Source organism: Aspergillus sclerotioniger (genome assembly GCF_003184525.1).
Source record: "Aspergillus sclerotioniger CBS 115572 chromosome Unknown BO94scaffold_26, whole genome shotgun sequence".
In the NCBI taxonomy this organism is placed as follows: domain Eukaryota; kingdom Fungi; phylum Ascomycota; class Eurotiomycetes; order Eurotiales; family Aspergillaceae; genus Aspergillus; species Aspergillus sclerotioniger.
In genome coordinates this window covers 375,822-403,245 of record NW_020291016.1, presented here as the reverse complement: position 1 = coordinate 403,245, position 27,424 = coordinate 375,822, and the positions used below count along the sequence as shown (strand labels likewise).

The 27,424-nt window shown below is 50.5% G+C and overlaps 7 protein-coding genes across 7 annotated transcripts; 1 reads left to right on the top strand and 6 right to left on the bottom strand.

The window, feature by feature from the left end:
• Positions 1 to 600: 600 nt before the first annotated feature.
• On the bottom strand, positions 601 to 1,303 carry BO94DRAFT_549077 (uncharacterized protein; the record flags this gene model as incomplete). Its single annotated transcript, XM_025613428.1, has 3 exons — positions 601 to 846; positions 873 to 1,181; positions 1,226 to 1,303. 3 exons carry the CDS (start codon positions 1,301 to 1,303, stop codon positions 601 to 603), a joined length of 633 nt encoding a protein of 210 aa, XP_025464450.1.
• A 1,562-nt stretch (positions 1,304 to 2,865) lies between these two features.
• Positions 2,866 to 3,676, top strand: BO94DRAFT_549076 (uncharacterized protein; the record flags this gene model as incomplete). Its single annotated transcript, XM_025613427.1, has 5 exons — positions 2,866 to 2,937; positions 2,978 to 3,091; positions 3,147 to 3,230; positions 3,251 to 3,425; positions 3,474 to 3,676. 5 exons carry the CDS (start codon positions 2,866 to 2,868, stop codon positions 3,674 to 3,676), a joined length of 648 nt encoding a protein of 215 aa, XP_025464449.1.
• A 1,490-nt stretch (positions 3,677 to 5,166) lies between these two features.
• Positions 5,167 to 7,228, bottom strand: BO94DRAFT_588597 (transcription factor domain-containing protein; the record flags this gene model as incomplete). The annotated part of the gene is made up of 8 exons (XM_025615893.1): positions 5,167 to 5,210; positions 5,254 to 5,792; positions 5,836 to 6,092; positions 6,138 to 6,188; positions 6,235 to 6,273; positions 6,320 to 6,851; positions 6,900 to 7,086; positions 7,144 to 7,228. 8 exons carry the CDS (start codon positions 7,226 to 7,228, stop codon positions 5,167 to 5,169), a joined length of 1,734 nt encoding a protein of 577 aa, XP_025464448.1.
• Positions 7,229 to 8,370: 1,142 nt separating this feature from the next.
• Positions 8,371 to 10,403, bottom strand: BO94DRAFT_523106 (cytochrome P450; the record flags this gene model as incomplete). Its single annotated transcript, XM_025610204.1, has 3 exons — positions 9,893 to 10,403; positions 9,290 to 9,817; positions 8,371 to 9,243 (listed from the first exon to the last, which is right to left on the bottom strand). The coding sequence occupies exons 1-3, from the start codon at positions 9,947 to 9,949 to the stop codon at positions 8,371 to 8,373; spliced, it is 1,458 nt and encodes a 485-aa protein (XP_025464447.1). The 5' UTR covers positions 9,950 to 10,403.
• A 1,941-nt stretch (positions 10,404 to 12,344) lies between these two features.
• gprC lies at positions 12,345 to 14,282 on the bottom strand. The gene is made up of 2 exons (XM_025606062.1): positions 13,236 to 14,282; positions 12,345 to 13,179 (listed from the first exon to the last, which is right to left on the bottom strand). The coding sequence occupies exons 1-2, from the start codon at positions 13,824 to 13,826 to the stop codon at positions 12,433 to 12,435; spliced, it is 1,338 nt and encodes a 445-aa protein (XP_025464446.1). The 5' UTR covers positions 13,827 to 14,282; the 3' UTR covers positions 12,345 to 12,432.
• Positions 14,283 to 20,146: 5,864 nt separating this feature from the next.
• BO94DRAFT_559137 (uncharacterized protein) lies at positions 20,147 to 24,644 on the bottom strand (the record flags this gene model as incomplete). The annotated part of the gene is made up of 15 exons (XM_025614044.1): positions 20,147 to 20,608; positions 20,639 to 20,724; positions 20,755 to 20,800; positions 20,837 to 20,996; positions 21,021 to 21,112; positions 21,137 to 21,226; positions 21,251 to 21,329; positions 21,357 to 21,417; positions 21,439 to 21,678; positions 21,712 to 21,836; positions 21,864 to 21,900; positions 21,922 to 21,993; positions 22,018 to 22,670; positions 22,743 to 22,799; positions 23,833 to 24,644. 15 exons carry the CDS (start codon positions 24,642 to 24,644, stop codon positions 20,147 to 20,149), a joined length of 3,072 nt encoding a protein of 1,023 aa, XP_025464445.1.
• Positions 24,645 to 24,810: 166 nt separating this feature from the next.
• On the bottom strand, positions 24,811 to 26,906 carry BO94DRAFT_195272 (uncharacterized protein). Its single transcript, XM_025606060.1, has 2 exons — positions 26,826 to 26,906; positions 24,811 to 26,765 (listed from the first exon to the last, which is right to left on the bottom strand). Exon 2 carries the CDS (start codon positions 26,606 to 26,608, stop codon positions 24,977 to 24,979), a length of 1,632 nt encoding a protein of 543 aa, XP_025464444.1. The 5' UTR covers positions 26,609 to 26,765; positions 26,826 to 26,906; the 3' UTR covers positions 24,811 to 24,976.
• Positions 26,907 to 27,424: the final 518 nt, after the last annotated feature.

Below are 27,424 nucleotides of genomic sequence, written 5' to 3'. Positions count from 1 at the left end.
GTCACACTTGGTCTGGGTATCGCAGGCCCACTCTCTTTTCGTGTGTGTCATGGATATGAACGTGATACTGATCGACCGAGTTCGTAATGGTTGTTCGATGTGATGGAGCATGATCGATGGGGTCTGGGATCTTGATCCTTGTGATGGCTTGACTAAGTTGGTGTCGGAGACTATCCGAAGTGATATGTTTGGGAGCGATGTCGCGTGTCTTTGTCGGTGCTTGGTTGTGAGCTTGTAGATGCGTGTCGCAAGTGGTGTTCCGTCGCTGACATGGATAGTGTCTCTGGTGATAAGCCAGTCGATTGAAGGGATGAGGAAACGTCCTCGATCCTTGTATGTTCCATGTGCTGTTGTGGCGGGAGTCCTTGCTCAGAAGAGCCTTCCTTAGAATGAATCATCTCTGATTGCTGAAGCGACAATCCACTTCCGCATCTCTTGTCCTCCTACCGAGGTATGTAACGGTTTAACTCGCGATTATGTTTTTCTTTCTGCGAGTGAATTTGACCCTGGCCCAAAATAGTCCATTCGGGATTGATCCCGCGCCGATGGCTCAGTATTGCACTCATCTTTCTGCACAGTAGCTTGAAAGGTTGAATGAATCTAACATGACGACAGCAAGCATATCTGCTTGGGGCGAATAGAATCAACAAACGTCGTTTGTTGACCATCTTCTGAGCCAACACATTTGCTCAGGCCTTTAAACGCTTGAGACATATTCAGATGCATTGGGATAGAGGATGTTGACAATGTTGACAAAGCCCCATGTCCACAGCCACCCAGTGCTTGCGAGGTTGAGTACTCGACCATTGCCTCGGAACGTCTGGCTAGGGAGTCATTCCCAGGAGCCTTTAGTCCTTCGCAGTGGAACTTACCCCCCCTGATTCGTGTCGAAGGGTCTCCTTTTGAATCATTTTCGCCGTCGTTATATCGTCGTCTTGCATTTGTATACTATGCGAGAATACGAGGTCTTCATTCTGAACCCGCGCACGGTTCAAGGGCCTTTTGTCACCTTTTAGGGACACAATATTGCAATCATGATGCCACTCATATGCTCGGCCAGTTCCAACGTTGTGGATGGCCCTGAGGACCGTTGGAAAGTGAGTTTTACAGGCTCCCATGTGGAATCTCCTGTGCTCGTCATCTTTTGCGCATTGACATTTCTGGCCCAGGATCTTGAATGCCTGCGGACTCAAACTTGTATCTAAATGTTGAGATACTGTAGTACCGACGAAACACAACGTGAGTTCGATGCGTCGCGCTCCTCTCCGAGCTCTACCATGAAAGTACGGCGAACCTCGCCCATGTTTTCGAAATTTTGGATAGGTCGTCATGTATCGATGTGTCTCATGTGAGTGTTTATGTGGCTCTGGGTCAGTGACACCACCGGGCCTTCGTAGGAAAATTCAGATGGTGGAAGTCAAAGGTTCCCCCGTTAATTTGGTCCCGATGGAGGTGTGGTGCTTTTGCAATACCCATCTAACTGCAATCCTTTCTCGAACTGCACTTTATAAAGAATGACACAAATTTGGTGCCGTAACTATTCCTGCACTTGCAGTAATTGACTCGGTACTGACAGTGATCCTCTAGAGCACACAGCCAGGGGCCATGGCACGGCTGGCTGAATTGTATCAGAGGTCCACTGTTGGCATGCCAGAAATAGCAGACCGACTGGGCGGAGATGAGGGTTAACAAATCGGCATTGAGCAGGATGTCTTCAAAGACTCTGCGATGATTCGGGGGCGACATGACCAAATGTCGCATTGAGGAACACACTGATTCTGTATTATAGTCGCCTAATGACGAGACCACGCAGCGAGTGGCAGACAAGATAATCGGCCTGTCCGAACATTCTCGGGTTATAAAAGCCAGTCCATACTCCCACAACGCATCGATAGAGGATATAGACATGTCCACCAGTCGAGTATGTACCGCCGGAGCTCTGGTGCTCGGCCAACATCGCCATCTGAGCAGGTGTAAGTTGAGGATCAACTCCTCTCGCAGTCACTGACTGCTTTCTCTTGGATGAGTCCATTATTTTTTCTGACTGTTGATGAACTTTGTTCTTCCTTTTCTTTTCTTCGCCACGAGCCGCTATGTTCATCACTTTCTCATATTCCTTGTTTGCCTCTCGGATTTCTTTCTCTCCCTGATCTTCAATCTGTCGACCTGGTCGTCGGCAATTCGTTGGAAGATGCAAGATTGCATCGTTCCATTAGCTTGACCTTTTAAAAAGCGTAGGCAAGCCACCCCAGGCCTAACGCCTGACTTCCTAAATACAAGTCTTGTGTTATAAGGCCTTGTCTTGGGATTCTGAGACTGTCTTGTGCGGCATATAGTACTGCTCTAGTGGAAAGATGCTTTGAACATCGTCCTCTGTGGCTTTTCTCGATCTCCTCTGTGTCCTCGATCATTGCAGCAAAACCACGATAGCTGGCTCTTTGTATATACGTGTTTCTCCTTCCGGTTAAACGCGACGCGACCGAGCATGTCGAATAGGTTTCTGGTCCAGACGGTATAAGATCTGGCGTCAAACCACCATCGATAGTGTTTGCTATCGTAGCAGGAGGCGTTCAGCAACCTGAGATGCCAGGGTATCCTCAAATAATTTCGGGGAGCTTGACTCCAGGGACCACAATATGTAGTTGCCCGCGGTGTATATATTAGATTGTGGCTGGTAAGTTCGTTCGTAGAAGCGTCTGTCGTTTGCATCGCAGGCAGAACACGCACTCTGCATACCGGAGTGCCGCCAACCACATGGCGGGAGGACATAGTATCTACCAGTGGTTATATTGCACTGGTATCAACTTTCGTGAGCACCCGTAATGAGCGCCATTGTCCACGGTGTCATGTAAGACTATATCTACAATGGCGCTTATTGGCAATTCATTTAGACCGTATCTGTACAAAAGGTCGCCTTGCTCTGGCAATATCCTTTTGGTATGTAGTATCGGCGTTCATACCACTCCTCGATAGATAGTGGTCTGAAATAGAGGATGATTCTCCTTTACCAAGAAGAAAGTTCGATCCTCCGGATCCCGAGTCTATTGTCCGGCATAGAACACAGTGTGCTATCAACAGGAACAGTTCCTCGGTGAGATTTTGAACCGCATCCCACGTAGCTCCTTGATTTTACCTAAATGCTCCAGATATTCCGGACAGTCAAGGTTGTGAGGCTCGTCAAGGCATGCAGAGATGGCCTATTAAGCCTGTTGCTGCCTGTTCATCGAACGGTATGTCTGAAGCCACAAAGCTTATGTATGAGGCAACTATCTTGTGGCTTGTCCTTGCTTCGAGAGGAAAATGTAACAATTCTTCGCCAGTCAGTAGCTGGTTGTTAGGCGTGTTCTGGGTCCGATGGAAAGGGGTTTCCAAAGATGATTCGCGCTCCTATGAAGGCGCCTCGGATAGCACCAGGGAGACACATGGTAAGAGGAAAAGTAGGTATGGCAGTAACTCTATATCCACGATCGTAGGCACATCGAGAAGCCTACAGGAGATGGGTGCTCTTTGTGCGGAAGCCTTTCACGATCATCCGATCGAAGCTCTCTTCGAACATAGTCGTCATGGACGCTATAGGTCGCCGCATGATGAAGCTGATATAGTCGGTTCTTATTTAAGCATGAAACTGAGGGTTGTTCTGAGCAACATCATGGCAACGGTGATATCGTCACGGTAGTTGGCACGCACCCTCGTGGTGTGCTGCGTCTTCCCTAATTGAACAGGTCGAACAAGATAGGCGGTGACCCTCGGGCCATGTAGCCTGGTCAATACCAAACTGTCGTTGTTGTTCAGCTTGCTATATACTGAGAACATGTGTTCCATCAAACACCGGGTTTCTTGGAGGACGAACTCGTGAGCTCGCAAGCTTCCTCATCGATCAGAGTCCGGAGCTATGGATCTGGATCTTCGCACGGTGTCACTCGGTGTTGCTCATTGCTATCCTTGCCACGACGACAATACACGTGGGCGGGTGTATCCAGATAGAAAATGTGCGTTTGTCGGTACCAACAATATTGTTCCATGTTGGATATGAAGACCGTCAGAGGCCCGCAAAACTCCAGCTTCTGGATAGCGGTGAGCCCGCAGCTTGACCACCGATGCGATCTCTGCCAGTGATGTATAGATAATAGCCAGCACGGTAGGCCAGAATGACGAAAAGGGGGTGGTCCATAGAAATAGCCTAACAACGCGTCCCGACGGACATGCTTGAGGGATTATCTTGTCGAAAGGTTTGCCGAAGCTCCTCGCAATATAGAGTTACCTGCAGGGAAAACGAACTATTAGCTTTCTTATCGACAGAAGCGAGACGAATACTGGGTTCATGGCTCTTTGGAATGGTTAAGTTTGACCTAACTCAACATCACCTGTGAGAGATAAGCCTCATTGAACAGAAGACTTCTACTTAAGATGTAAGAAGAAGTGTAAGAAAAGCAATGTCTTACGTAGGATGCAGACAGTGCAATGAGGGGAGGATAAGTCAGGAATAAGAAGACACAAGGTGTTGACGTACAAGACTGACAATCGCTCAGCTTGAGTTTTGGTGCATATAATAGCCGCTGACTTGTCTAGAGTGCCCCAGAATGTTATGTTGGATGGAGAGGCATGCGCCTGATTGCATGGGTAGACAAGAGTGGAGAGGGGGAGAGAGAGAGAGAAGAACACATCGAGGGGGATTGTGAGGCTTTTATATCCCAATTTTTGTGGAGCACTCCGACTGGTGACCCAAGCGTGAATCCTTCATTTTCACAGCATGAGAAAAATTTGATCTCCGTCACAATTGATCTGGACTTCTCCGAGGGGAGATTCACGGTTTTTGGTTGCCTAAATACGCCACTCACAAGATCGTTAATGAAGCAATTCACGGTTTTCTAGATGCACCCTGTCTTGATGATCTTGTGATCTCCATTTCTTCGGAGACTCCAGGTGATCTTATTGTTGGTGAAGTTTCTAATGGGTCGTAGCTAAATCTACAGAGGTCTGGTATGGAACCTCCATTGGCTTGATGCCATGTTGCACATTCAATTTATCGTTATATAACAAATGTATATCAACAGAATTTGTTCATCGCGTGAATCCACATTACTTGAATCCACATCACTCCTTCCCAGGAGCAAAGCTTCTATAGCCAAAGTAATATCTAATGATAATCTTCACTTGGGTGCATGGTCAATCTCTGTTGAATTCACGTTCTATTGCCGCCACCATCTCATCTACTAGTGTCAGCTTCATTCAACCACGAAGTGGAGTACATACCACGCATTCCTTGGATCGCCTCGAATGCAATTGCATGGTTTTCTAGAAATTTCGACACTATGCGCAAGCTCTGCTCCAGCTCTTGTCTTAACCCAGCCAAGGGGAGATCACCTAAGTCCGAGTCTTTCGATTTCGTCACGAAGGGTCTTGTTTTGCAACTCAACGTCAGCATCGTGTAGCCCGCCTGCATGGCACAGCTAATCAGCGTCGGCATACCCCGTGGTACCTCGTAGTTTTGGTATATGTATGGCAGGTTTGTAGGAGAGGTGTCATTTGTTGGATTGGGGAATGGAAGGCTATCAAGCAGAGTCACAACATTGATGGCTGCATGAACACAGATCACTGATGACATGTGTGCAGAAAACGGAAACTGAATCCCAAAATCTTGTATAGATGCTGGGGGTGGTTGTAAATCTGCGTTATCAGTACCAAATGCTTCTGTGGCATTACTTGCAGTGGATACTGGATGCAGACCCGGTTGTTCAGAAAACACAGGAACATCTTGAAAGGCACAGTATCGGTGCAGTTTGATCCGCGCACTTGACCATCAGCCACATCCTATCACAGGGAGAGCATACCTACCTGTGTAGTTTTACTTCCGTAAATGACCGCAGAGCATTCGATGCCACCGATTCCACGCAATCAGGCCGTGGGCCTTGGAGTGAGGATAACTTCTCTCGACACTCGAAAAGCAGCGAGGTAATATGGGCATCGAGCTCAGCCATCCGTTTCGGAATCCATTCCACCTCTCCTCTACTTCTAATAGTATCATCAAGATCGACGGCAAATATACCAGCTTCATATAAAGCCTGTTGGGCTTCGACACGCAGTTTAAAGTCCTATGAAGCATAAGCACACATTCCTTAAACCGTATGGAAACCAACCTTTGGATATGGTGTCACAAAGCTAGGATCATAGACATCGAATGTTGCCGGCTGCAAATCAGCTACTTTCCTGTCTAGTCAATAGACGCCCACTCACCATTCCAGTCACAGTTGCCAGGTGGCTTGCCGCCATATACTGCAGAATCAGCACCATGCAGATGTCAGAGGATGTGCCAACCAACCGTAAACCACCATGATCTGCGTCGGGCCACCGCATATTCATTTTCCTCCAGCGACTCATGCAATCCAATCTTTACAGCCATCGTCAAAGCCTCATTTACTAACCTAGCCGTGTTCTCCATGTTTCCCCGCTGGCCATATTCATAAAATCCCAGGATCGACAGTGTAATAACGCCTTCCAGGCACACGGGCACTTTGGGATGAAAGGGTGACCGACCGATAACATGCCTTAAGGAGCCTTGAAACCCGGTGGGAGATCGTAGCGGCTCGTAGTCCTTCGCAACAACCACATGCGCAGCCTCGGCAAAGCGAAGCGAGACCTCCCTCCGAATCTTCACATACTCCGGTCGCGAAGGCTCCTTCACGTCTTGGTGGGGGACCAGGGCTACCATAGCAGAGATAGCCAGCGCAAGTGGGCTCGTCGGCTCGAAGCCATCCGGACCGAGCAGAACTGGATTGTGCGAGACGGGGAGGCGCTCCGGTGGAGGTAGGATTGGATAATACGGATGGATAAAAATATAATATGCATCCAGTCTGCACCGTTATCAGCGGGAACGAAGACATGTCGGTGGCCAAGCTTACATGTCCTCGTTGCTCCCATATAGCTGGACTGTGTTGGCCAGTGGAGCGGACTGCGAACCCCGGCTTGTCTTAGTTGAGTTCCGGGCGAAGACCGAGTCGAAGATTGACTCGATTTTTGCTATTGGCATTCCGACATTGCGCAGTCCGGCACCTGGGCCACACATTCGAGCTAGTTTCTGCATCCATTCTGAGGTCAACCGTTAGCACCGTTGGCAGTTGGACATCAGGTTGACGGGGTCAGTACCGTTTGCATCGACAGTCGATGCGCCCCCCGCAGAGGGGGCTCCTTTGGTTAGAGGCCCATCTTGAGCCGCCTGCGGATCTGACATGACCTTGGCATCTATGCACGTGTGATGCCTGGTTTCGGTGACTTGCTGCTTGAGAACCCCTGTCTTAGCACGGAATATATAGGTGCTTGAGTGATTCCTGAAGAAGCGGCCAGAACACGGTTTTGGGCCTAAGGCCGAGGAACGGGAGAGCCCCCCGCGACTATCACGTAAAGATCAGTCAGGTTCACCTCGAACTACTGCAAAGTCCTTCGGATAATCCCTCGTCCCGGAATTCCGTAGGACTAGTGAGGAGTAGTAGTACTAGTGTCTAATAGGTAGTAGGTAGAGCAGTATCTAGTACTCGATGGGGTGTTGAGTACCTACCAGTACCAAGCATAATTATTATTGCAGCGCCCCCGTTTCACCCTCCGCTTAGCGTCGATCGGGTTGGTCATGGCTGCTCCGAACGTTCCACCACCGTCGTCAGAACATCTTCACGAAGAGAGTGGGAGGCATTGTTCAGAGCCGACTCTAAAGCTGACCAGCAGGTCTAGGTTTTATTGTGTCGAGCTGGGCATTGCAAATCCCGGGGGATGGGCGAATCCCGGGCAGAGGTGAAGCCGGGATGGTGAAGGAGAGGGGAAGCGATTAGCAAAGAGAAGAAGCACCACAGCGGAGGCGTGTAGCAACAGACGCGGCGATCTTGGCCATGGCTCGTCCACTCAACGCCGCCCGTCATTTTTAGTATTAATTTGGAGACTAGAAGCCCTGGATACAGTAGTCCAGATGCCTGATTTGGGGGCGAGAGTCGGTGATTGAGCCAAAAGTTGTTCCCATTCCAGTGGGCGGTGGAGCCGACCAGACCCCGTGGAACCGGAGATCCCCCTTCGCTTCGGCCGAAGCTGCATCTCGACGACCCACGGTACCCCTCTTCTCTTCTCTCTCTCTTCCCCTCTTCCTCTGGGTACTCTACCTAAGTATTAGTCAGTCCATCTATCTAGTATCTATCTGTCTATCCATCTATCCATTCACACATTCTTTCCGTCTATCTCCCTCTGCGTACTGCCGGTTCGTTCCCGTGGTGAGCCGCTCGCCAGCCTACTTAGAACCACCCCATGCGCATTGATGCTCACTAGACAGCTGAAGACACAACCGAGCGAGCAGCAGCCAATGGCACGCCTCCACCATCATCTATTCAGTATTTACCCATGCATAATTTCACACCGATGCCCACACGGAGAAATCAGAAAATAGTTCTCCGGCTTCATGCTCTCCCACGTCGCGCTGGGCGCCAATCGTACCCCCCGACATTCCCGGAAGAACTCGGCGGCCGCTAGGCGAAGTTCCATCCACGCCAGATGGATCCCAAGGCAGCCTCGCGATCCATGTCCAAAGGGTGAAAGTCCTTGCCTTGCTGCGTCCGAGTCACGCCCATCGCCCGGTAGCCATCGAGTCGCATCAAAGCTCTCAGGATCAGGATACAGAGTCTCGTCGCGATGGATTGTGTAACTCTGTGTGCTGACTGTCACGCCCTGAGGCATACGATATCCGCCGAAAATCCCTCCGCCATGCGGGACACTGCGAGGCAACGACCCTGGGGCTGCTCCATACAGTCTTAGAGTCTCCATGATGACAGCATTCAATAGTGGCAGCTCCTCCAGCGCAGCCTCGTTGTAAGATGGGTCCACTCTACCGACTTCTTCTTCAAGATCGTGCTGAAGCGCTGGCTGCAACAGCACCGCCCATACCAGGTACGTCAGCGTAACGGCCGTGGTATCCGAGCCGGCCACGATCAGGTTCCCAGCCTCAGTTACCACATCCTCTTCAGTAAGTGTGCCGCTTTCTTTCTCCGATTCGGTAAGCATGCCGGTAAAGATGTTCCGAGTGGACATGCTATTCGTTCGGCTGTTGGAGACCGCACGCCCTCCATACTCGGAAAGATAGTCACTGGAGCGAAACATGGCCTTGAAGGACGGATGCGGAATATGTCGCCCTATGAGTCCCACGACGGGTAGCTCTGCATTGATCCCACCGCCCTTCATTATGGACTCTAGGGCATCGATATATTTGGTTCTCTAATAATAAGCCTAGCACAGGGTCTGTGGATGTGCATTGACTCACTCTGCCAAGTTGAAGCATGCCGAATGACTCGCCAAACATCAAGTGTCCGCTGACATCGGTAGCGAAAAAGGTCCACCATTTCAGCACGTCGGATCTTCCCGTGGATAGCAATTCTCGTCGTATCTGCGACACAGCTAAGTGGACTTTTTCCTTCACCACCGGTTCCCACGTCCGTCGCAACTCCGACTTTGCAAACGGCCGCGCAAGCAACTTCCGACGTGCGGAATGTTCCTTGGGGTCGCGCATGGCAAATATTCCCGGCTTTCGGTCGAATGTGGTTTTCTGATACCACGCAGTTTTCAAGAATGCCGACCCAGCACGATGAATTTCCTTAAACTCCGGTAGCGACGAGATAGACACCTCATCCGGGGCGATACGAACCACTGGTCCATATCTTTGGTGAAGGTCATGGATGAAGTAGATGCGCTTCCCCGTGATGATCGATATCTTCAGTGGCAGTCTAGTTGCTCTCGTGTACAATGGCCCGGGTATATGACGAAGGGGAGACCTGAGCGAATTGTAGGCCAACTAATCGCAGATCAGTCAGTATCGTAAATCACTTGACGTTATGCAAGTACGAATATTCACGGTCCAGGGGATTACCTGTAGAACCCATATTGCCATGCCGATTGCAACGCATAGCGCCGCCTGTCGCTCCATATCGTGATTGCTTTTCGGAGAAGGAGCGGAAGGGACGGATTCAGGCACGACAGATATCAAGAAAATTGCTCGAGCTCCCGGGCTTGCATGAGTCTTTAATATAGACGATCTGTCAGCTCATTGATGCTCAGCACATCAGATCTATACCGCAGGATGCAGCTGTCCCAATCCTACGTGGGCTGCTAGAGGCGAATCGCTGCGTTTGAGTAGACAGCTCGGTTACCTAGCAAACAACTAGGATTCTAAGCCTTGTGGCTCATGAAGCATCGCTTATCTATCGCTTATCTCTATGACCAGTTGCCTGACATATGAGCGCGCGCCAGGTGAGATAATAACATGGTGGTATATTAGCATGGATGAGATGGGAGATTAGCGTGCGCCAGATATTAAGAACTGACCAACTACAGAGGAGCCATAGAGTCAATGTGTTTATCAGACCGTTGGCTTAGTCGAGCTGGCAATTTATAGACAGGGATTCATCTGTAGCATCTCAAAGATTGCGGCACCGCGTGAGATAATAGCGTGAGTTATGTGAGATTGGCCTCAATCTAGCCCCATGCCCACGAGATACACGTGGCCGGTCGGCAGAGGCTGAAAACAAGTTTTCGCCATCTTTTCCCTTTTTTTGACATGCCCCCGGTCCAGGGGCACTGGAAAATTCTGTTTGACATAATGGGGCCATGAGAATGACAGCTTATCGCACCCCGGATTGACCAGCGCATAAGGGATCCGCCCGCCCGCCTAGACCCAATAGGTCCGGTGCCGCGGATTGCCCTTCAGCCTCAGCCTCGCGGCATGTTGGCGTAATATCAAGGATGGGACTCCTGATCCTTTGCCCAGTATTCTCATCCTTGATTAACCAGTCTTTTCCCCGCACCGTTGCCGACAGCTTCCGGCACCATAACTATCATGTCCTCTACCTCTCATACAAGCCCAGTGTTTTACGTTACCCCAGAACCAACCACCTATACCTAACTATGTCCTTTCGAAATGTCTAACTCATACTACATACCCTAGATACCACTAAACCCACCTCTTAACCCTCCCCCAGAACTACTATTGGCACCAAGGACCCCTCCTCCCCTTCCCCAGTAGCATCCTACACTCTCTCCCAAGCGCACAAACCACAACCACTAAGCAGAATGAAAACCCCCAAGAGAACCTAGCCTAACCTAATCTAACCTAACCTACTCACTCACTCCTTCCCAAAACCAATCAAACATCCCACCCAGTTAGCTAAACCCCACAACCAAACTCTATCTATTAATATCAACATGCAAACATCCACATCACATTAGTGCAGCCCGTGATTAGTTGGGGTTTTTATCCGAGGGGGTTGAACCCACTTTATATGCAGCCTATGATTGGCCGGGGTCTTTCTCCGAGGGGTTGAACCCGTAACTGCATCTCAGCTTGTTATTGGCTGGGGTCTATATCCGTAGGGGTTGAACTCTTTAGTCAGACCCATCAACCCCACCTCCTGCCTGGCAGCCTGGCAGCCTGAGGCAGTATATACACTCTCCCAGCCAACCAACTACTTGTATGTGTAATCATCTGGTTTACAATATAGATAGGCAGGTCTGGAGTAGTATGCTGTATTCTAACATGCTCGCACCGTCCATATGGATTGTTATTTTAGGAATTTTGCAGATGGTTGGCGCACGCTTATGTCAGTCAAGGGTTTAGTTACTAGATAATAACATGGCCCAGCACTGATTCGATCTGCGTTGAAAAGGACAACAAAGGCATAAAAAAGGAATAAGAAAGAAAAATGGACCGCTTCTCTTCCCCCGTCATCTTGGTCTCGACTCTCTATCTTGGTTATAGGTATCTGTGTTGAAGCGGAATATATATTCCTGCGAGGATGGGATCCACACTACAACTATGGAAAGTCTCAATACAGTTGGATGATACTAGCTCGATGTGGAGATGTGGAGATTGGGGAGGACTTCACGGATCTCATGAAGAGGATACCGAACGCACGGTGAGATGGTTATGGTGGTGGATTAGTTAGTCTATTGGAAGATAGAGGGGACGTAGATCACGTGATTGTCTGGGATTTGTCATGTGGATGATGCTGTTGTGTGATGGAGTTCTGGGTTAAGATTATCATAGAGGTGATAGGATAGAGGATGAGCAAGGAAGGAGTGGAGAGAAATAGATAATTTAAAAGACCGCTAATTACGAGTATCTGATTTAGAAAGCTTTAGAAAACTCGGACAATCTGGTATCATTCCTAACATACAAAGTAGAAGAAAATATGAAAGCATAAGAAAAGTCAGGTGTAATGTATGTACAGGTACATGATGTACAAAAGTCGAGCATGAAGCTCGCTTGGAGTAAGATCGAAATGTCGGGGTGAGAATCGAATGGATGGACAAGAGAAAAGAACCCCCGGCACAGGCATCAAATACAAGATGGGCGTAGCAGTGTAGGGTAGGAGATAAGTGTCAGGCAAAATAATATCGATCCTGGTGTCGAGCCTATCGTCCCCACATCCTTGATGATGAGTCGTTGGCCCTTCTGGTGTGGGGATCAGAGTCTCTGCTGGAACGATCACTTCCCTCCGCCTCGTCAGGATAGGCTGGTTCACTGGTGATTTCGATGGTGGTGTGCTGGTACACCTTGCCAATAGGGGACAATTCGACGCCAAGCGTTTGCACAATATTGTCTGTTGATCCATCACGCACGGTATGCTCCAAGTCATCATCCTCGTCATGTCTTCCTTTGCGCAGAGCACTGATATCCGTACGAGTGATTTTGGGATCTGCGGTGATGGTTGTCAGATGATTGTCTGTCTTGCGGTTCTTGCTGCTGGCAAAGTGGTTGTAACTGCGATCGTTGCTTGGCTCCGAATCGATAATCAGGTTCCGTCGGGTGAGCGTGTAGAGAAGCGCGTCAACCAGCCCTGAACTGGTAATCATGGCACCGGCAACACAAAAGTAGGCGATGCTTGGCCCATCGCCTTGGGCGGTCGCCATTCGACCTGCGGCAAGAGGAAGAGAGAGTACAATGTAGGCGATCGGATAGATGACCATGTACCCAATAACACGGCGAAGGCGCTTGAGACTTTCAATGTGGCTGCTACCCAGAATAGCGGACTGCTTGATGCGGAGCCGTAGTTGGAACCACATGATGGCGTACAGACACACTGTACCGAACTCAGCCAGGAAAATCCAAATATAATGTGTCCATAGACGGATCGATTCGTATTCTTCGCTGATCCAGCACTAAGCGGAATTTAGTCAGTGACCACTCCATAGATAACAGCCGCAAAATCACTCACCCAAGCACCCGATGGAATGAAAACATAACGTCCATGAGCAGCAAGTGGGATAATGACTAGGATAGCCACGAAAAGCCAAAGCCCAATCACGGAAGCAACAAAGACCCTGTGACTTGGCTTTTGCCCCAGGGCCACGATAAGGAAGGTATGGAAGGCGATCGCGAGGACGAAGAGGCCACTACCCGGATCTCCAACCTGCAGCCAGAATCCCTGAAGAAAACAACCTGCCGTGTCTGCTGATATTTTATCATCGACAATCCATTTGATGCATATGAGGAACGCGAGCGATTGCTGAAGATCGGCCAATACCAGGTTGTAGATGAGGATGATATATTGATTGTAACCGATGTACCGAGCATACGATCCTCGCCAAAAGACAAGTCGGTAGCTGATGAAAAGTATCAGGGCCAGGGTCGCTAAGAAGGACAGAACTGCCATGACAGAAACTGCAATAAGGCCCTTGCGCTGAACGCTCGGCAGAGGGTCAATGTCTAGGGTGACGCCGTCCGCGCCATAGATCGTTCGGCGCAACAGATCTCGCCCTCCTTCATCAAATGCCCCCAACGCACTCAGAACTCGTACAGCACTCATTTTCGAAAGATTTGTGGATATAGGTGCCGGGGCGCGCTGCTGTCATTCTCTTCCTGAAGAGGGGGAGAAGGTCGCAGGCCCCGGAGGTAGGGAGATGCCTTTTGAAATAGGAGCCCGGGGTGATAGAAGTGAATTATATCTGAATTTTAGTAGTCAGGATGCTGCAGGTTCCGCGCGCTGTCGAAGGCCAATCTGAGTTCAGTCCAGGGGATTAGTCCTTCGCATTCACTTGCCAGGACTACCCAGGAGTCAGTAGAAAGGTAAAGGAAGAGGGGAAAGGGGACATGGCGCGAAGAAGGAAATGGGGACAGTCCTTTACTACGCAAGGCCTTTTGCCAGATTAGTCTAGATTCTGTTGTCCATCAGTGGAAAAAGAGAAAGTCAACAGAGCTCGAGTCTACCCCATATCACGGTCTGGGCCGACATATCCCGCGCCGGCCTTTGAGAGGGAAACCCCGAACGTTGCCCCTCGCCTCAATCAACCCAGGGGCTCTCTGTCGGGAAGGTCAACAAGGCGAATGGACACTCTGACCTATAGCAGCCTAGCAGAATCTTCAAAGTGGTTCCTGAAACCTTGAAGGTTGGACGCCAGACCCGACGCCAAGCACAGGGGACGAACGTGGTTCTGGTTCGGATGGTTACTAGTGGCTGGTACGGCTGGGTTCCGGCAGCCTAATTTCGACCATCAAGATGGTTCAGGATCATCTGGCCGCGCTCTGGCTCTGCAGTCTGCACATCCTATGGTATGTGATACTCATATGACACCATTCGGCTATGGGTCCCAACCCCAAACCACCATCGTCGGCTGCTTGCCGCAGGTGCCAGGATCGAAGCATCCGGACGGGAGCTCGTGGGAAGGAGCATTGTGGGTTCGAGTTTTGCCGTTGGCAGTTGGCGCAAGATACCGAGGCAGTCAGTAGCCACTAGCTGTGTAGTACCGCAGCCACGGGTACACACTGCGACTAGCCTGCCAGTTGGTTGCAGTGTGCACAGCCAACCGATTCGCAAGCTGGCAACACCGACAGAAAATTTCAACCCCTCTTTTCATTCTGGGGCAAATTCTCTCTTGAAAATACCTAGGCAGAAACAGCCCGGTCAAAATTGCGTTAGCCTGACCGAAAGACATTGAGCGAGCCATTGATTCCAGAAGCTTGAGGTCCCGCTTTGCTGATCAGCTTAGAAATTGAATCCCGAGGATCCACCTGGTTGCAACATGGCGTAAATCATCACACTAGAATGTCGTCCTTTTGGGTAATGAATTACCTCCAGATAAGGAGTGGAATTAAAAATGCAGGGACATAACAGCAGCACTGAGCCTCGATCGTCCCTGGACGGGAGGAAGCATCGGAATGCTGCTCCTGATCTCTCGGGTGCAATGGAGTAGAACCATGGAATGGCATGAGCACACGGCAGGGCCCCTCTCAGTGGTGAATTGGTGATAACTGCTTAGAAGGTACGTGTAATGACACACGCAATTAGAGCCTCCAACTCATCCTAAGTTCTGACACGGTAATAATAATCCTATGTCAGTGCGTCTTCCGTCGCCGTTATTGTGGATTTGATAATAAGCGCTATACTCCGTACTACTTTTCGGCCTGAAAACAGGCTCGTTTGTCGGATTCGCAAAAGCACACTTGAGGTGACGCGGCACACGGAGCAACTAGACTCGGGTTCATGCTAGTAATCTGATACATCTGCTAGCAGCGTCACTGACATAGTCCGGATAGGTTGATTACCCATAGATCCATGATCAGCAAGTCCCAGTCACCGTTTGAAAAGGGACTTGATAAGATATCTTGGATTACTCTCCCTCGTTGCCCATGATCTCTTATCATGTCTGGGGGGTCTCGTGTATTCCCATGAGAGGAAGCCACTGAACTTTTGGATATTACGGAGGCGACTCCATGAGGCATGGGTTCAAACAGATGTATCCTGGCCCTATCTCAAAATCGACATTCGCCTGCGATCGAATCCTGCGCTGTCTTCGGGCGTAGCTTGACCATTCGAGTACTAGCGATCAACGACGTTAGATGGAACTAACTGCAATAAGATGACGGTCCAGGAAGGAGATGAGTTCAAACCTATTTCACATACCGGGAGACCGTACCTCTTCTACTTACACCCGACCGTCCAGCTTATCGCACTCGATCAGACCCAGGATGCAGATGCGAAGGAAGACACCAGGCAAGTCGAAGTCCCGAGGTTCACCCCGTGACAGTGTGACAGTACGGGTGGGGATGGTCTGACCATTTGGGCCGCCAAGCAGCCAACCCACCAACGGTTTTAATCAATTGCATACCAATGGACCGGCGCTATTGCCCCAAGCAGGACGGTCGCAACAGTCCGACACAGACTGTTACATCCACCGGCCGACACGCTTGACAAAAGTACCGCTGCCACCGTAGCATCCATCAAGATGGACGTCTCGGATGCAGTCGCCTAAGATGGAGGCTTGGGTTTTATCTACAAGCAACCTTGATGAAGCAGCTGCTTGCTCGACTCGCCTCGCGTGACTTGGGACACGCCTCTGCACTTATACTAATGGCACCAGCGCACTGTCTAAGATTGCTATAAGATGGCTATATGATCGGCTATATGATCATGGAGTCGATAATGGCTTACTAGTCGCAGTATCTGTGAGCACTACGTACACAGCCTATGCCCTTCCATACTAGGTACAGTATTCTGCAAGAAATCCAGAGTCATCTTGTGATTATTGTTGCACACCTACACAGTACATTCGTCGGCTAATATGCGGCTTTCTATTAGCAGATCTAACAAGATTCTCGCTGACGGCCCATATAATTCTAATAGCAGTACTGTTATGAGAACGGTCAGAGTGCAAAACTGGCGCCAGCAGGTCTAACAGACACAAAAAGCCTACCAAGATAAATTAGCTTCTTTCCAGTATTGCACCCTGTCGAACCGTTTCTTATGACCATGCACCTCATCAATGGCTGCAAATTAGGACAGAACCCATCGACCGTGGCAAACAAGCGCCATTTACTTTGTTGGAGCTGCCACATTATTGCCACTATAGAACGCGATCAAGATAATTTCCGCCAAGGTCCGACTAGCATATACTAGCATCCCTAGCCTAACCAGCTGTCGTGAAGATCACAGCCCTGTCTCAGGCATGCCATTATTTGGCGGTGATGGCTCTTGCCAAGTGAATAACGCTGTGTATCGAATATCTAGCGACCTAACTTCACAAGTGAAGTTATCACACTGGGCTCTAGCCGGACGGATACGACCTAGGAACCGATATCATAATGCACCAAGTTGGGCTACTCAAAGAAAGAAGACATTTGTTAGAAACCAACCTTCTGAGCCCGGAATATTTCAATCCGGTCTTCCTAAAGCAGTATTCGACACTGTGACGACACAAATAATTCATAGAATGCCAACTTGAAGCCATATAGATCATGATATCAACCATCCGTCCAAGTCAAACTTTGAACTAATTTGATTTTCAGTCATTGGGTCCTCAATGATCTCAGGGTCAGCGCTGGCTGGATATTTGCCCGTGATATCATGTCGATCCAGAACACGCCTGTTATCACGAGGTCAGTGGGTTCTATATGAAGTATCGCGAATACGCTTATCTTCTAGACGGACTCTCGCCATGACCACTGGATCGTTTCCATTATGCTATAACGAGGTTGTCATGGCCGTTAGAGCGGCCCACAATCTCTGGCGATCACTATTAATTGCGACCATAACAAGACTATGTAAGAAAGGTAAGTAAATGTCAAAATTGCCAAGCCCAGTGCCGACAGCTCTGGCTGACTATCTACCTAGTACCTACGTAGCAGGCATCAGGTCCGCCGCTGCCAAGAGATCGACGTTCTGGCGCCCCTACGGTAAATTGTCCACGGCCTACCTACCCTGCCCGTCTTTCAGGATTCCTTCGAGCTAAGAATCCTTAAATTAGAATCTCGAGGATAGTTTCCTGCTCCTGCCGTTCGAGTTTCTTCTACTGTTGATGTGTGAATGGCTGCGACCTGGGAAAGGGGTTAAAACTCTTCGCCTGCCGGAGTCTTGGCAGTCTCCAGTTTAGATTACTTGGCTCACGGCGTCCTGACTCGGCCTGTCCCGTTCGAAGCGGCAAAGCCGACGGCAAACTTTGGAACCATTCACAATGACGGGGTGGACACGGCTTGTTTCGACAGCCGAAGTCCCGAGAAAGCGGCAAGTCCTGCCCACTGGGATGATATCGCTTATGAAGCGCTTATGCCAGGATGGCTAAGCACTGAACATTACCATCTCCTTATGAATAGCCATCAGGATGGAACTAGACATGTCGAGAATCCTCTGGCAAGCTAACAGCGACGTCATGTTCTGCATGGCCACTGGCTTAGATTGGAAAAGCACACTGCTCCGTAATCATCCGAGAATCTCTAATCGACCCAAAGCGTGGGCGGGTTTTTACGACTCATGGACAACAACTAGTCCTTTTCGAAGTGCGGATTCAACATATCTCTCTACCTGATGTTTCCATGGTCCCTTACTCTTGTGGCTTAACATGTAGCTCTAATCTTACGAAATACGAAGTTACCAGCTAGGTCCCAACTCTCATATGCCGACTCCTTATCAACGAAGCTTTCCGCCACACAACTAAGCGAAATTCCCGAGCCTTCATTGTCGAGTTGACACCAATGACAGCCTTCGGAAAGACTCCGTCGGTAAGGGGCCGAAAGTTGAGCTGGATTTAACTCTGCAGAAACCAAAAAAGCGGGGATAAACTTCGATAACCCCAGGGCTATCGAACTGGTTACGCCGATTTCAACAGGACAGACTTTGCCCCTCTTTATCCCAACCAAGATCAACTCGGACGGGCTGCCGAAATGCCAATGTTGAGGGGGGTTTGCCTTACCGGGATCCAATATCAGATTAGGTCGACTGGGGACGGAACCAGTTATCTACCCATGCGGCTGGAGATCCATTCTTGGGTGAACCATGGAATCATACTCTGTATGCGTAAATGATTGTCGATAGGGGTAAGCGACCAAGCAGGTCGAATGCGCTAAATATCGAATCGGAGTCGGGGTCGGAACAAGAGTCCGAGTCTGACCTAGAGAGGATATCGTTGAAGAATGACGACGCCAGGAAGAATTCTTCAATCTTCTTCTCGAAACTCATCCTGAATGTATCCGAATAGGAGCCCCGCCAGATACTATTGTATTCTAAACGATGTGAGACCCTGTCTTGTCTACCGTATTCATAGAAGTAGGGACGGAAGGAACCTATTCTTCTTTCCCCTGATTCTACACATCGTTGCATACTACTAAAAGAGAGTAGTTTTCTATATGCGGGGTGGAAATATCTCACCACGACTTACTTTTTTTTGTGTATGTTATATTTATCAAGGCGGGTATAATGGGTGACCTTCGGGTCTGATAGCCCACTGGCAACAAGGGACGCCATCAAGATGACACTGTAAGGTTTGAAGTGGTATAGATATTCATGGATGTCGCTATCACCTTCCTAAAGCGGGTAGGTCATAGATGATACTCTCAATAGGGGAGGGCCTTAGCGTAAGGCTATTCGGAGTTCGGGTTGTTGGTTCTAGTTTTTCAGTCCTTGGATACTAGTGTTAGGTAGATAGTAGGAGGGTGGAGATGATCGTTATCAGGGTTGAGTTTGAGTCTGAGTTTGAGGCAAGAGATGAGATGAGGAGGTAGATCGATGTTCATGATTAGGGGATATAATTAGGGGATGATAGGGTAGGAAAGTGGGTGCGTGGCTATTCAACTCTATACTCTACTCTGTTTTTAGAATATTCTCCGGTATGGGATTGAGTTTAACCCAACCTACTTGAGGACCTAGTATGTATGCATCTCGGAAGAATTACTGTAAATGGACAATGGTATACTGATTGTTCTAGAAGGATATCAAAACCACTATATGCAGCATGGTATTCACCGTCGTTATAAATCATAACATCAGAGGCAATGTACAACGTAGTCGTTGTGAAACGCGGAAGAACAAACCATGGAATAGAGCAAAACGGGAAAGAACATCGTTAAAATACATAAACATTAGGTGTCGTGCATGTCGTGTCATGTCAACTGCTTGCCTGCATGTACATACACACCAGCCTCTCGACCCAGTGTCGAGTCTTCATGCGTTGATACATCTCATCTCATCTCATCATGCATTCGTCAAATGGGTTGTCGTGACGCTGAATAAGAGTGGAAGCAAGTAGATAGATGCCACGTGTGGGCCTGAAGCATATAGTCATTGTGTTGTCTTTTCTTCGTTTGTTTTGTAAGGAGGGTGAGGTATGGACATCAGCGACCAGACATTACTGTTCATGATCATCTTCGCCGTGAGCCTCGTCGACTGTCGTATTCTTCCTCGTCTTCCTCTTCGACAGGCGCAGGCGTCCGCCGTTCCGTGCGGCGTTTTGGCCGACGTCGGCGGTTGGAACTGATATTGCTGGCCGAATCATCCGGGGCCAATGAGACGGTATCATCCAAAAAGTCGTCGTCGCCGTCGTCCCATACGCCCAATCCGGACGCGGGGGTTCCCAAACGAGCCTCGACGTAGGAACCGCGACGGTTCTGGTTCGCAATCGACAGTCCCGCACCACGTTCACGGAGGGCGCGGCGTACTACCTCGGCCTTGCAGTGGAGGGCCTCAAACGCGTCTTCGAGTGCCTCCATGCCGAGGTAGATGTCCCGCTCAATCTCTGCCAATGCGGCAATCTCCATCTCCTCATCCAGGGCAATTGGGCCGCCGAATGCAGCGGGTGCAGGCGATGGGGACGTGCCGTATGGCTGACTGGCCGATCGGAACCCTCCGTCAACCTGACTAGGGGTCGGGCCACGAGAGATTCCGCCGGTGGTGAATGGGGTGTTGGATCGGCTGTGGCTCCAGCGTGGAGGTGTCGAGCCTGAGCCGGAGGGAAAGGCGTCTTCAGCACCACTCCGTAGGAAACCATCGAAGCGACCCGAGATCAAGATGTCCCACTCATCGTCGCTGATTGCTGCAAGGGTAGCAAGAACGTGGTGCATGCCCGGGTTGTTCAGCATGTAGATAGCCGCTTCGGGGTCGCGCGGAGCGGACGTCAATCGATACAACCGCTGGATAGCTAGTGACGATGACATCAGTGGCGCAGGTCGGGGGCGCGGTTGTCCCTCGGGCCGCGGAGTAGGTGAAGTAGAACTGATGCCGAGAAGAGAGGTAAACAGTGAACGCTCCTCGGGTCCTAAATGTGTCAAGATAGCAAAGGTGAGGGTCTCGTCATCAACTTCCTCGGGCGCGCTCGTGGCCTGGCCGGACTGCTCATTGAGCCACTTGTCGACAGCGACCTTTGTCTTGCGCGATTGTCGAATAAAGTGATCTCGATACTCCTCCGGCACGTCAATGTCTAGTTTCTGCATGGGAACGTGTTCCTCGCCAGACCAGTTTGCGTCGACCACAGAAGGATTCAGTATGAAAGCCGGCCAGCTAGGAAGTTCCCGACGGCCAGAGACGAGTTCCAGTACCTCGCCCCAGCTGACTCCCGATGGACGCTCTTCTAACTCCTCATGCTCACACATCCGGCACTGGCAACATTCAGAGGAGATGTCACGGGCAAACACAGCTTCCAGGCGATCAAGCAGACGCCGCGCGACAGATCGATAACCGGTGGCAACCGCGAGCGAGCCATTTTTGGTCATGACTTTATGGTAATCCTCGAGAAGTCGGTTGAACGGCTCAAAAATCTGGCCGGCCCCAGATGGAGGCTGCGAGGATGCGTACGGTAACGTTTCTGAAGCGGCGGAGCCAAGCAGCGACTTGGGAACTTGATGATTCAAGCCACCATTCTGGAGGAGATAATCCACCTTCGGAATCGTAACTGGCACTTCAGGGGGAGGGGGTGGAGGGGGTGGAGCACCATAGGCAGAGCTCGCCGTAGGGGGGCGTCCATAGTCATATGCAGCCTCAGCCGGGGTACGAGTCCCAGATGTCCGAAAAGACATTGACGAGCGGTTCTGGGTGCGTGAGGGCGGTTTTTCTGGACTTTTCGGTTTTCGAGAAGCCGTGGACTGGTGAGGCGGTCCAATAGTGGCCTCTGACCCATTTGCTGAGTCCGGTCCGGCATCACGCACCGTCGCCGGGGAGCGAGGGGGAGTGGCATGATGGGACGATCGTTTAGGCGCAGACGCTTCCTCCACAACTTTCGACTTGGTAGAGTTCCGACTGGCCGTCCGGGACGGCAGATCCCTTGATTTCGTAGTGTCCGATCGTGTTGGCTTGCTCGTCTTGGATCCCTCCGTCTTCGACCGCAGACTCGAGGACGACCGCGTGGACTCTGCTCTGATCCGGATCTTGGTCTTTGGCTTCTCTGGTTTCTCCTCCGGCCCCTTCTCTTCTTTCCCGCCAACTGTGCTTCCTTTGTGTGATTGCTGGTCCACGCTTGTCAATGGAGGACTAGGGGGCGCTTGGTTGTTGTTGTTGTTGTTACTCTCTCCATTGGTACCCTCTTTACCCCCCTCTGTCAGGTCGGTCGGATCTGGCGTGGGAATACTCGGTTTGCCGACGACTTCCTTGCTATGAGCCTTGGAGAATGTGGGGTACGGCAGACTAGTCCTCGACTCGAGGAACGAGGCGGTGCCGGTGCGGCTGGCGCTATCGACACCAGGCATGGAGGACCGACGCTTTGTGCGGGAATTGGATCTAGATGTAGGAGTTGAGGAGCGTCCCGTGGGAGCGTCTGGGTCGCGTTCCTTGGTTGACGTGCGGGTGGTCGGTCCGTGGGACGGGCGAGTCTTGCGTTGTTTGGATTTGGATGAGAGGGTCGAAGATGAGGAAGCTTTTCTATCTCGGTCCCTATCGCGATCTCGGTCATTTAGTCTCAGCGGTAGAAACATGGTGTGGAATTAGGTGGAAGGCTTCGAAATGAGGTGGATGGAAGGGTTGGAAGACGGCAAGAAAGCGATGTCTTTCGTCCTTTCAACCCCTTGGTTCCTGCTCTCTTCCCCACTATCTGATCGGTTTGTGTTTCGTGTAGTTACCTCGTTCAGAAAAAAAAGTAAAGGGAATCGTAGTTGTCAGCTCCCAAGAATGTCACGAAGGGAGGGTTGCTAGATGATCCAAGACCCGAGTCGCTGTTCGTCTGGCGCTTAAGAGGTAACGAGGAATGCAACTGCCACTGGTTGAATGCCTGACTAGGCGCTTGTGCCAAACCACCGAAGCCGCTGCTGAAGGGCATGCAACATCCCGTGGGCGGCGGGCGGGGGGAAAAGACGAAAAAAGGAAAGCGAAGGGGTTCAAGAGGATTAGCTAAGGCCGGTAGCCAGAAGAAGAGGGAGAGTAGTTCAGGGACGGTGCATAAGAAACGATCGAGAGGCGAATGGATGGCAGGAGGATTTTGCGGTGAGGGAACGGGCTGGAGGGTTGAATCCCCGCAGCGATCGGTGGCCTTGGGATCCCGAATTTAGCAGCACTAGAAGGCCGGCGAAGGCACCCACTGACGTGGTGCGCCTGCATAGAAACCCAAGTCGTGGGATGATCGCTCGCGCGTGAGATAATGGCAGTAAGGGCCACGCCACCGGGATGGGCTGGTCTAGATGCTGCAGCAGATGATGATGATGGTGATGATGATGGACGTGGTGAGTGACGATGAACTGCTATTGGGAGGTTAATTGGATCCGTATCAGTTGCGAGATTATCGCGAGGGGCGTGACACTGAGTGCCTCAGGCACATACACCCTAGCGGCCTAAGGCTGGACCCGATCGATGGCTGCCCGTGAGTCATCATTATGCCGTTTATCTCCAGCATGGACTATGTACCAAGTAGACAACACTATCAACAGGCCCATTAAACGAGAACTACAGATGCCTCCCTAAAATTCCCACCACTCTCCCGTTCACCATCCTCTGTAGCTTAGCCCCAGAAACTCTGTACTCAATTTGATTGGAATATCCGAAATGTGTACTCTGGTGTAAAAAGGGTATCAAATATTATCGGCCCGAAATAAGTCTTCAACAAGTCCACGCGGTCAGTCCATTCGACGCCTTCTTCACCGGCGACATCTCGAGAACCCAATTTCCGTCCTCCTCATGAGCAATTCCCCCCCGGCGTGCAGCTCGCATTACCCGTTCGCTCGCCAGTGTTCTCTTCCCCGTGTGGCGATCCCACACCCAGCCCTCCTTTAGCCACATCCATGTCAGATACGCTCGCAGCTCTTTATCTTGCGGCACCACCGACTTCCATTCTGGTGCAAAGTCCGTCGCTGCAGCTCCGTTTCCTTTCCAGTCCAACGCCAATTCTCGAAGTTCGTCACGGCAGAAGATCCGCCAGCTGTCCAGGGAATAAGGTCCGACGCCAGGTAGATGAGCCACCTCCCAGGCAACGCGAGGGTCATCGTCAGAAATGGTTTCATCCGGGCCGACATCACGTCCGTCTTGCTTGCAGGGGTAATGAAGCTTGCGGTGGCGTTTTCCTTTCGTGGGTGGGCAGGTTAACCAGGTCTGGGCTAAAGTGATACACTTCTTTGCGCGCTGGTTTTGGAATCCGAGACAGTGGATCATGGCAGCCAGGTTGGATGGTCCCGCCGAAGCCATCGCTTCCGCGGTGGGAAATCTATCAAAGACCTTAAACAGGACTGGCAGCGCAACGCCCCCACGGGTACGATTCAGAAATACGGTGGCAATCAGCAGACGGAAAGGATCGTGGGCAAGTTGTTCTTGGACTAATCCAAAAGATGGCGCATCGATGGGCGGAAAAGGGAGACACGAATCGGGGTCAACCAGAGGCTTGGGAAAGTAGGGGGATATCTTTGGGAGCTTCAAACGAGGTGTCTGGGGGAGCACAACAGCAGCCATGATGTCCTTTTCTTTCGTTGGTGTAATCGGTTCCGCAGCATCTTTAACGGTCTGCGTCTGAGAGGGCGAGGCTTTCGGAGAATAATAAACTGGAATATCATCGAAACCGCTAGGTACATCACTCAAATCTGAATCGGTAGAAAGAAAATCTGATGGCAAGTTCAACTCAGCCAGGAGAACTCGGGTCTCTTCAGGAATCCGGTCAGAAAATTGGTTTGGAGAAGTAGATCTTTTTTTGCGATGCACATCTGCTTTCTTCGTTTTCTGGGGAGCGATGAAATATCTGGACCTCACCTCATCGCTGGTGATTGAACTTTGCGAATCATTGGTATCTAAAAATCCTCCAGATCCCAAAATGCCTCGTCCAGGATGGCGAGATCGTCAGCGGTCACGACATTGCATCCTGCTATTCCGTGGGGTGTCTTTCCCACACAACCTGCCGCCATGTCGGCTTCAGCTGTGGACGGTTCGCCTTGTGGTTTTGAGAGGCTTGTGCGAAAAATATTGTATTTCTTCTTCCGAAGCTTGCGGTTATCACGCTTTCGTTTATTCTTTTCCTTTTTGGATGGCACACGACCTTGCTGCTGGGTCTCGTCCACGGAGGATCCATGCTGTCGGGCTTCTGCAACGGAGGTACTTTCATCCTGAGAGGAAGAAACCTGAAATGGATGTGTCTCAATATCCTTCTCAGTGCCATCACCGACATGATGCGTAGGTGGAGACTTTGGAGATGACTGCGCATTCATGGATCTTTTGTTCGGTGATTCCGTGGATGGGCGAACATGTGCGCTTTTCTTCTGCTTGGTAGAACATGATTTCTCCTTCGACTCAGAACGCGGGGGGAGGGAGCGTCTCTTTTCCGTGGCTTCGACATATGTATTAGGAGGTTGTTCTAGGACTGAAGATTTTATCGGAGCTTCCTGCTGGTGGCTTGGTTCTGTCCCCTCATCATCACTCTTGCACAGATCAATAGTGACTTTGGGCATCTCTTCACCGCCTGCAGCAGCATCATAATCTGTAACTTGAGGTTGGCCTGCAAGAGGCTTCGAGATGGAACCTGTCGGATCCAGTTCAGCAACTTCGTGCTCAATACCATTGCCATCGGCGATTGCTTCATGCGACATCCTCCTCTTCGAGGAACCTTTCCTATCCTCCTTCATTGCTGGCTCTTGATCATCACCAGTGGTTCGCTTCCTCTTCTTCTCCTTCTTCGATAATTTGGACCGACTCTCTTGGCTTCTGGGCTCGTCGCTGATCTCGTCACCGAACTGTGAACCATCCCAATTGACATAACTATTTCCGTATAGCTCAAGGTAGGTCCTCTTGACATACGCAACCAGTTGATCAAGATCAGCCTCTTTCATGCCGACCGATAGGCTCTGCCGACGTAGGTCACGCACGAATCTCCGTCGCGCGGAGTGCGGCACAGGATATTCGCCCTTCTTCATGAAGGAATGCGAGCTGATGAAGGTGAGTAATTCCATCCTTCGATCTGGGTTTACAGAAGCAAACACAATATCCTCCTCAGAAACGTCGTCTAGATCTTCGCCATTAACGGTCGCGTGTGTATTCGGTCCACCCAAATCCATGCCGGCAGAAGTGTCTCTATCATCATCGTATCCCTCGTCATCCTGTGAATCATTCCGACTGATGTGTCTTTGGGCCGTCCTTTGGGCCTTGGAACGCTTCTTGGTTGGGAAATACGGCGAGTCCGCAGGTTCGGAAACTTTAGCAGTGGCAAGTTTCGAGGTCTGGTCTCCACCACTTTGTAGTTGGTCATCATTCGCGATTATCCCATCACTACCGCTATAGTCGTCAAAGCTAGTATCGAAGCTTGCCTCGTCAGACAGAATCTTGTCCACTGTGCGCTGGTGTAGCTCGTCGAATGACTTGTAGAGGTCGACGTCGATGAGGGGAGGCGAGATCACGACAGATGGAGACATGACTTCCTTGGTGTCTGCCATTGCTGCGGTTTGCCTTTGGGCACCTATTTGACTTCAATGATTGCTTTTGTAGATGCCAGAAGAGGGTGTATGTCGAATTGGTATGTAGTTATGTGTTGGGATAGATTGCAAGGTTGTATATGCATGGTCAGGAGTTTGAGAGGGAAGGATCATAGGGCTAACACAAGGGAGTGTGTCAGTTAGTGAATGCTTCTCCATCTGCAGGAGATCCACTTACAGCAGTAACACAAATCCACCATATCCAGAAGCTTGCAATGCCAGCAGCCATGTGGGCGAGCTACAGCCACATTGACTGCGACAGGGGGGGTGATTCCAACCCGGGCGTAACTCTAATGATAGTAGAAATCGTCGAGTGGCAGTTGAGATATCCAATACAAAAGATTGATGAATAGCCCAATATACTTGAGTGGTAGACTGCGAGGCCAGTGGCAGACCCCCAAAGAAAAAGAAGGCGGGCATCGCATTCCTTGTGGCGCGCGCCGACGCGGAACCCGACCGGGCGCACGGGCCAAGCGATAGATCACGCCCGCCATCTGATGTGTGCCCGCCCTGCTCTGTCACATTCCCTTGCATCGGCGCATCAGACTCGTCGTTTCTCCTCAGAAGTACCAACTTCCAGGGATGTTAGGTACAGGCTTACTGCTGCACCACCCCCTTGCCCCCCCCCAAAAAACCATCTGTACATGTCTCACCTTCGAGTGCAGTTGGGCGAAAGTCCTACAATCGGCGTGAGTGAGTCGATGGCGGAGACTGACTTTCATAATTCATCACTACTGTATGCAATCTATGCTTCTGTACAGTCTAGAATGTCATCTA

Excerpts from the sequence above, each read along its gene's own strand:
- gprC (XM_025606062.1), bottom strand. The coding sequence starts at position 13,826 with ATGAGTGCTGTACGAGTTCTGAGTGCGTTGGGGGCATTTGATGAAGGA. Across the intron at positions 13,180-13,235 it reads TCATTCCATCGGGTGCTTGG|TGCTGGATCAGCGAAGAATA; the intron begins GTGAGTGATTTT and ends AATTCCGCTTAG.
- BO94DRAFT_195272 (XM_025606060.1), bottom strand. The coding sequence starts at position 26,608 with ATGGCAGACACCAAGGAAGTCATGTCTCCATCTGTCGTGATCTCGCCT.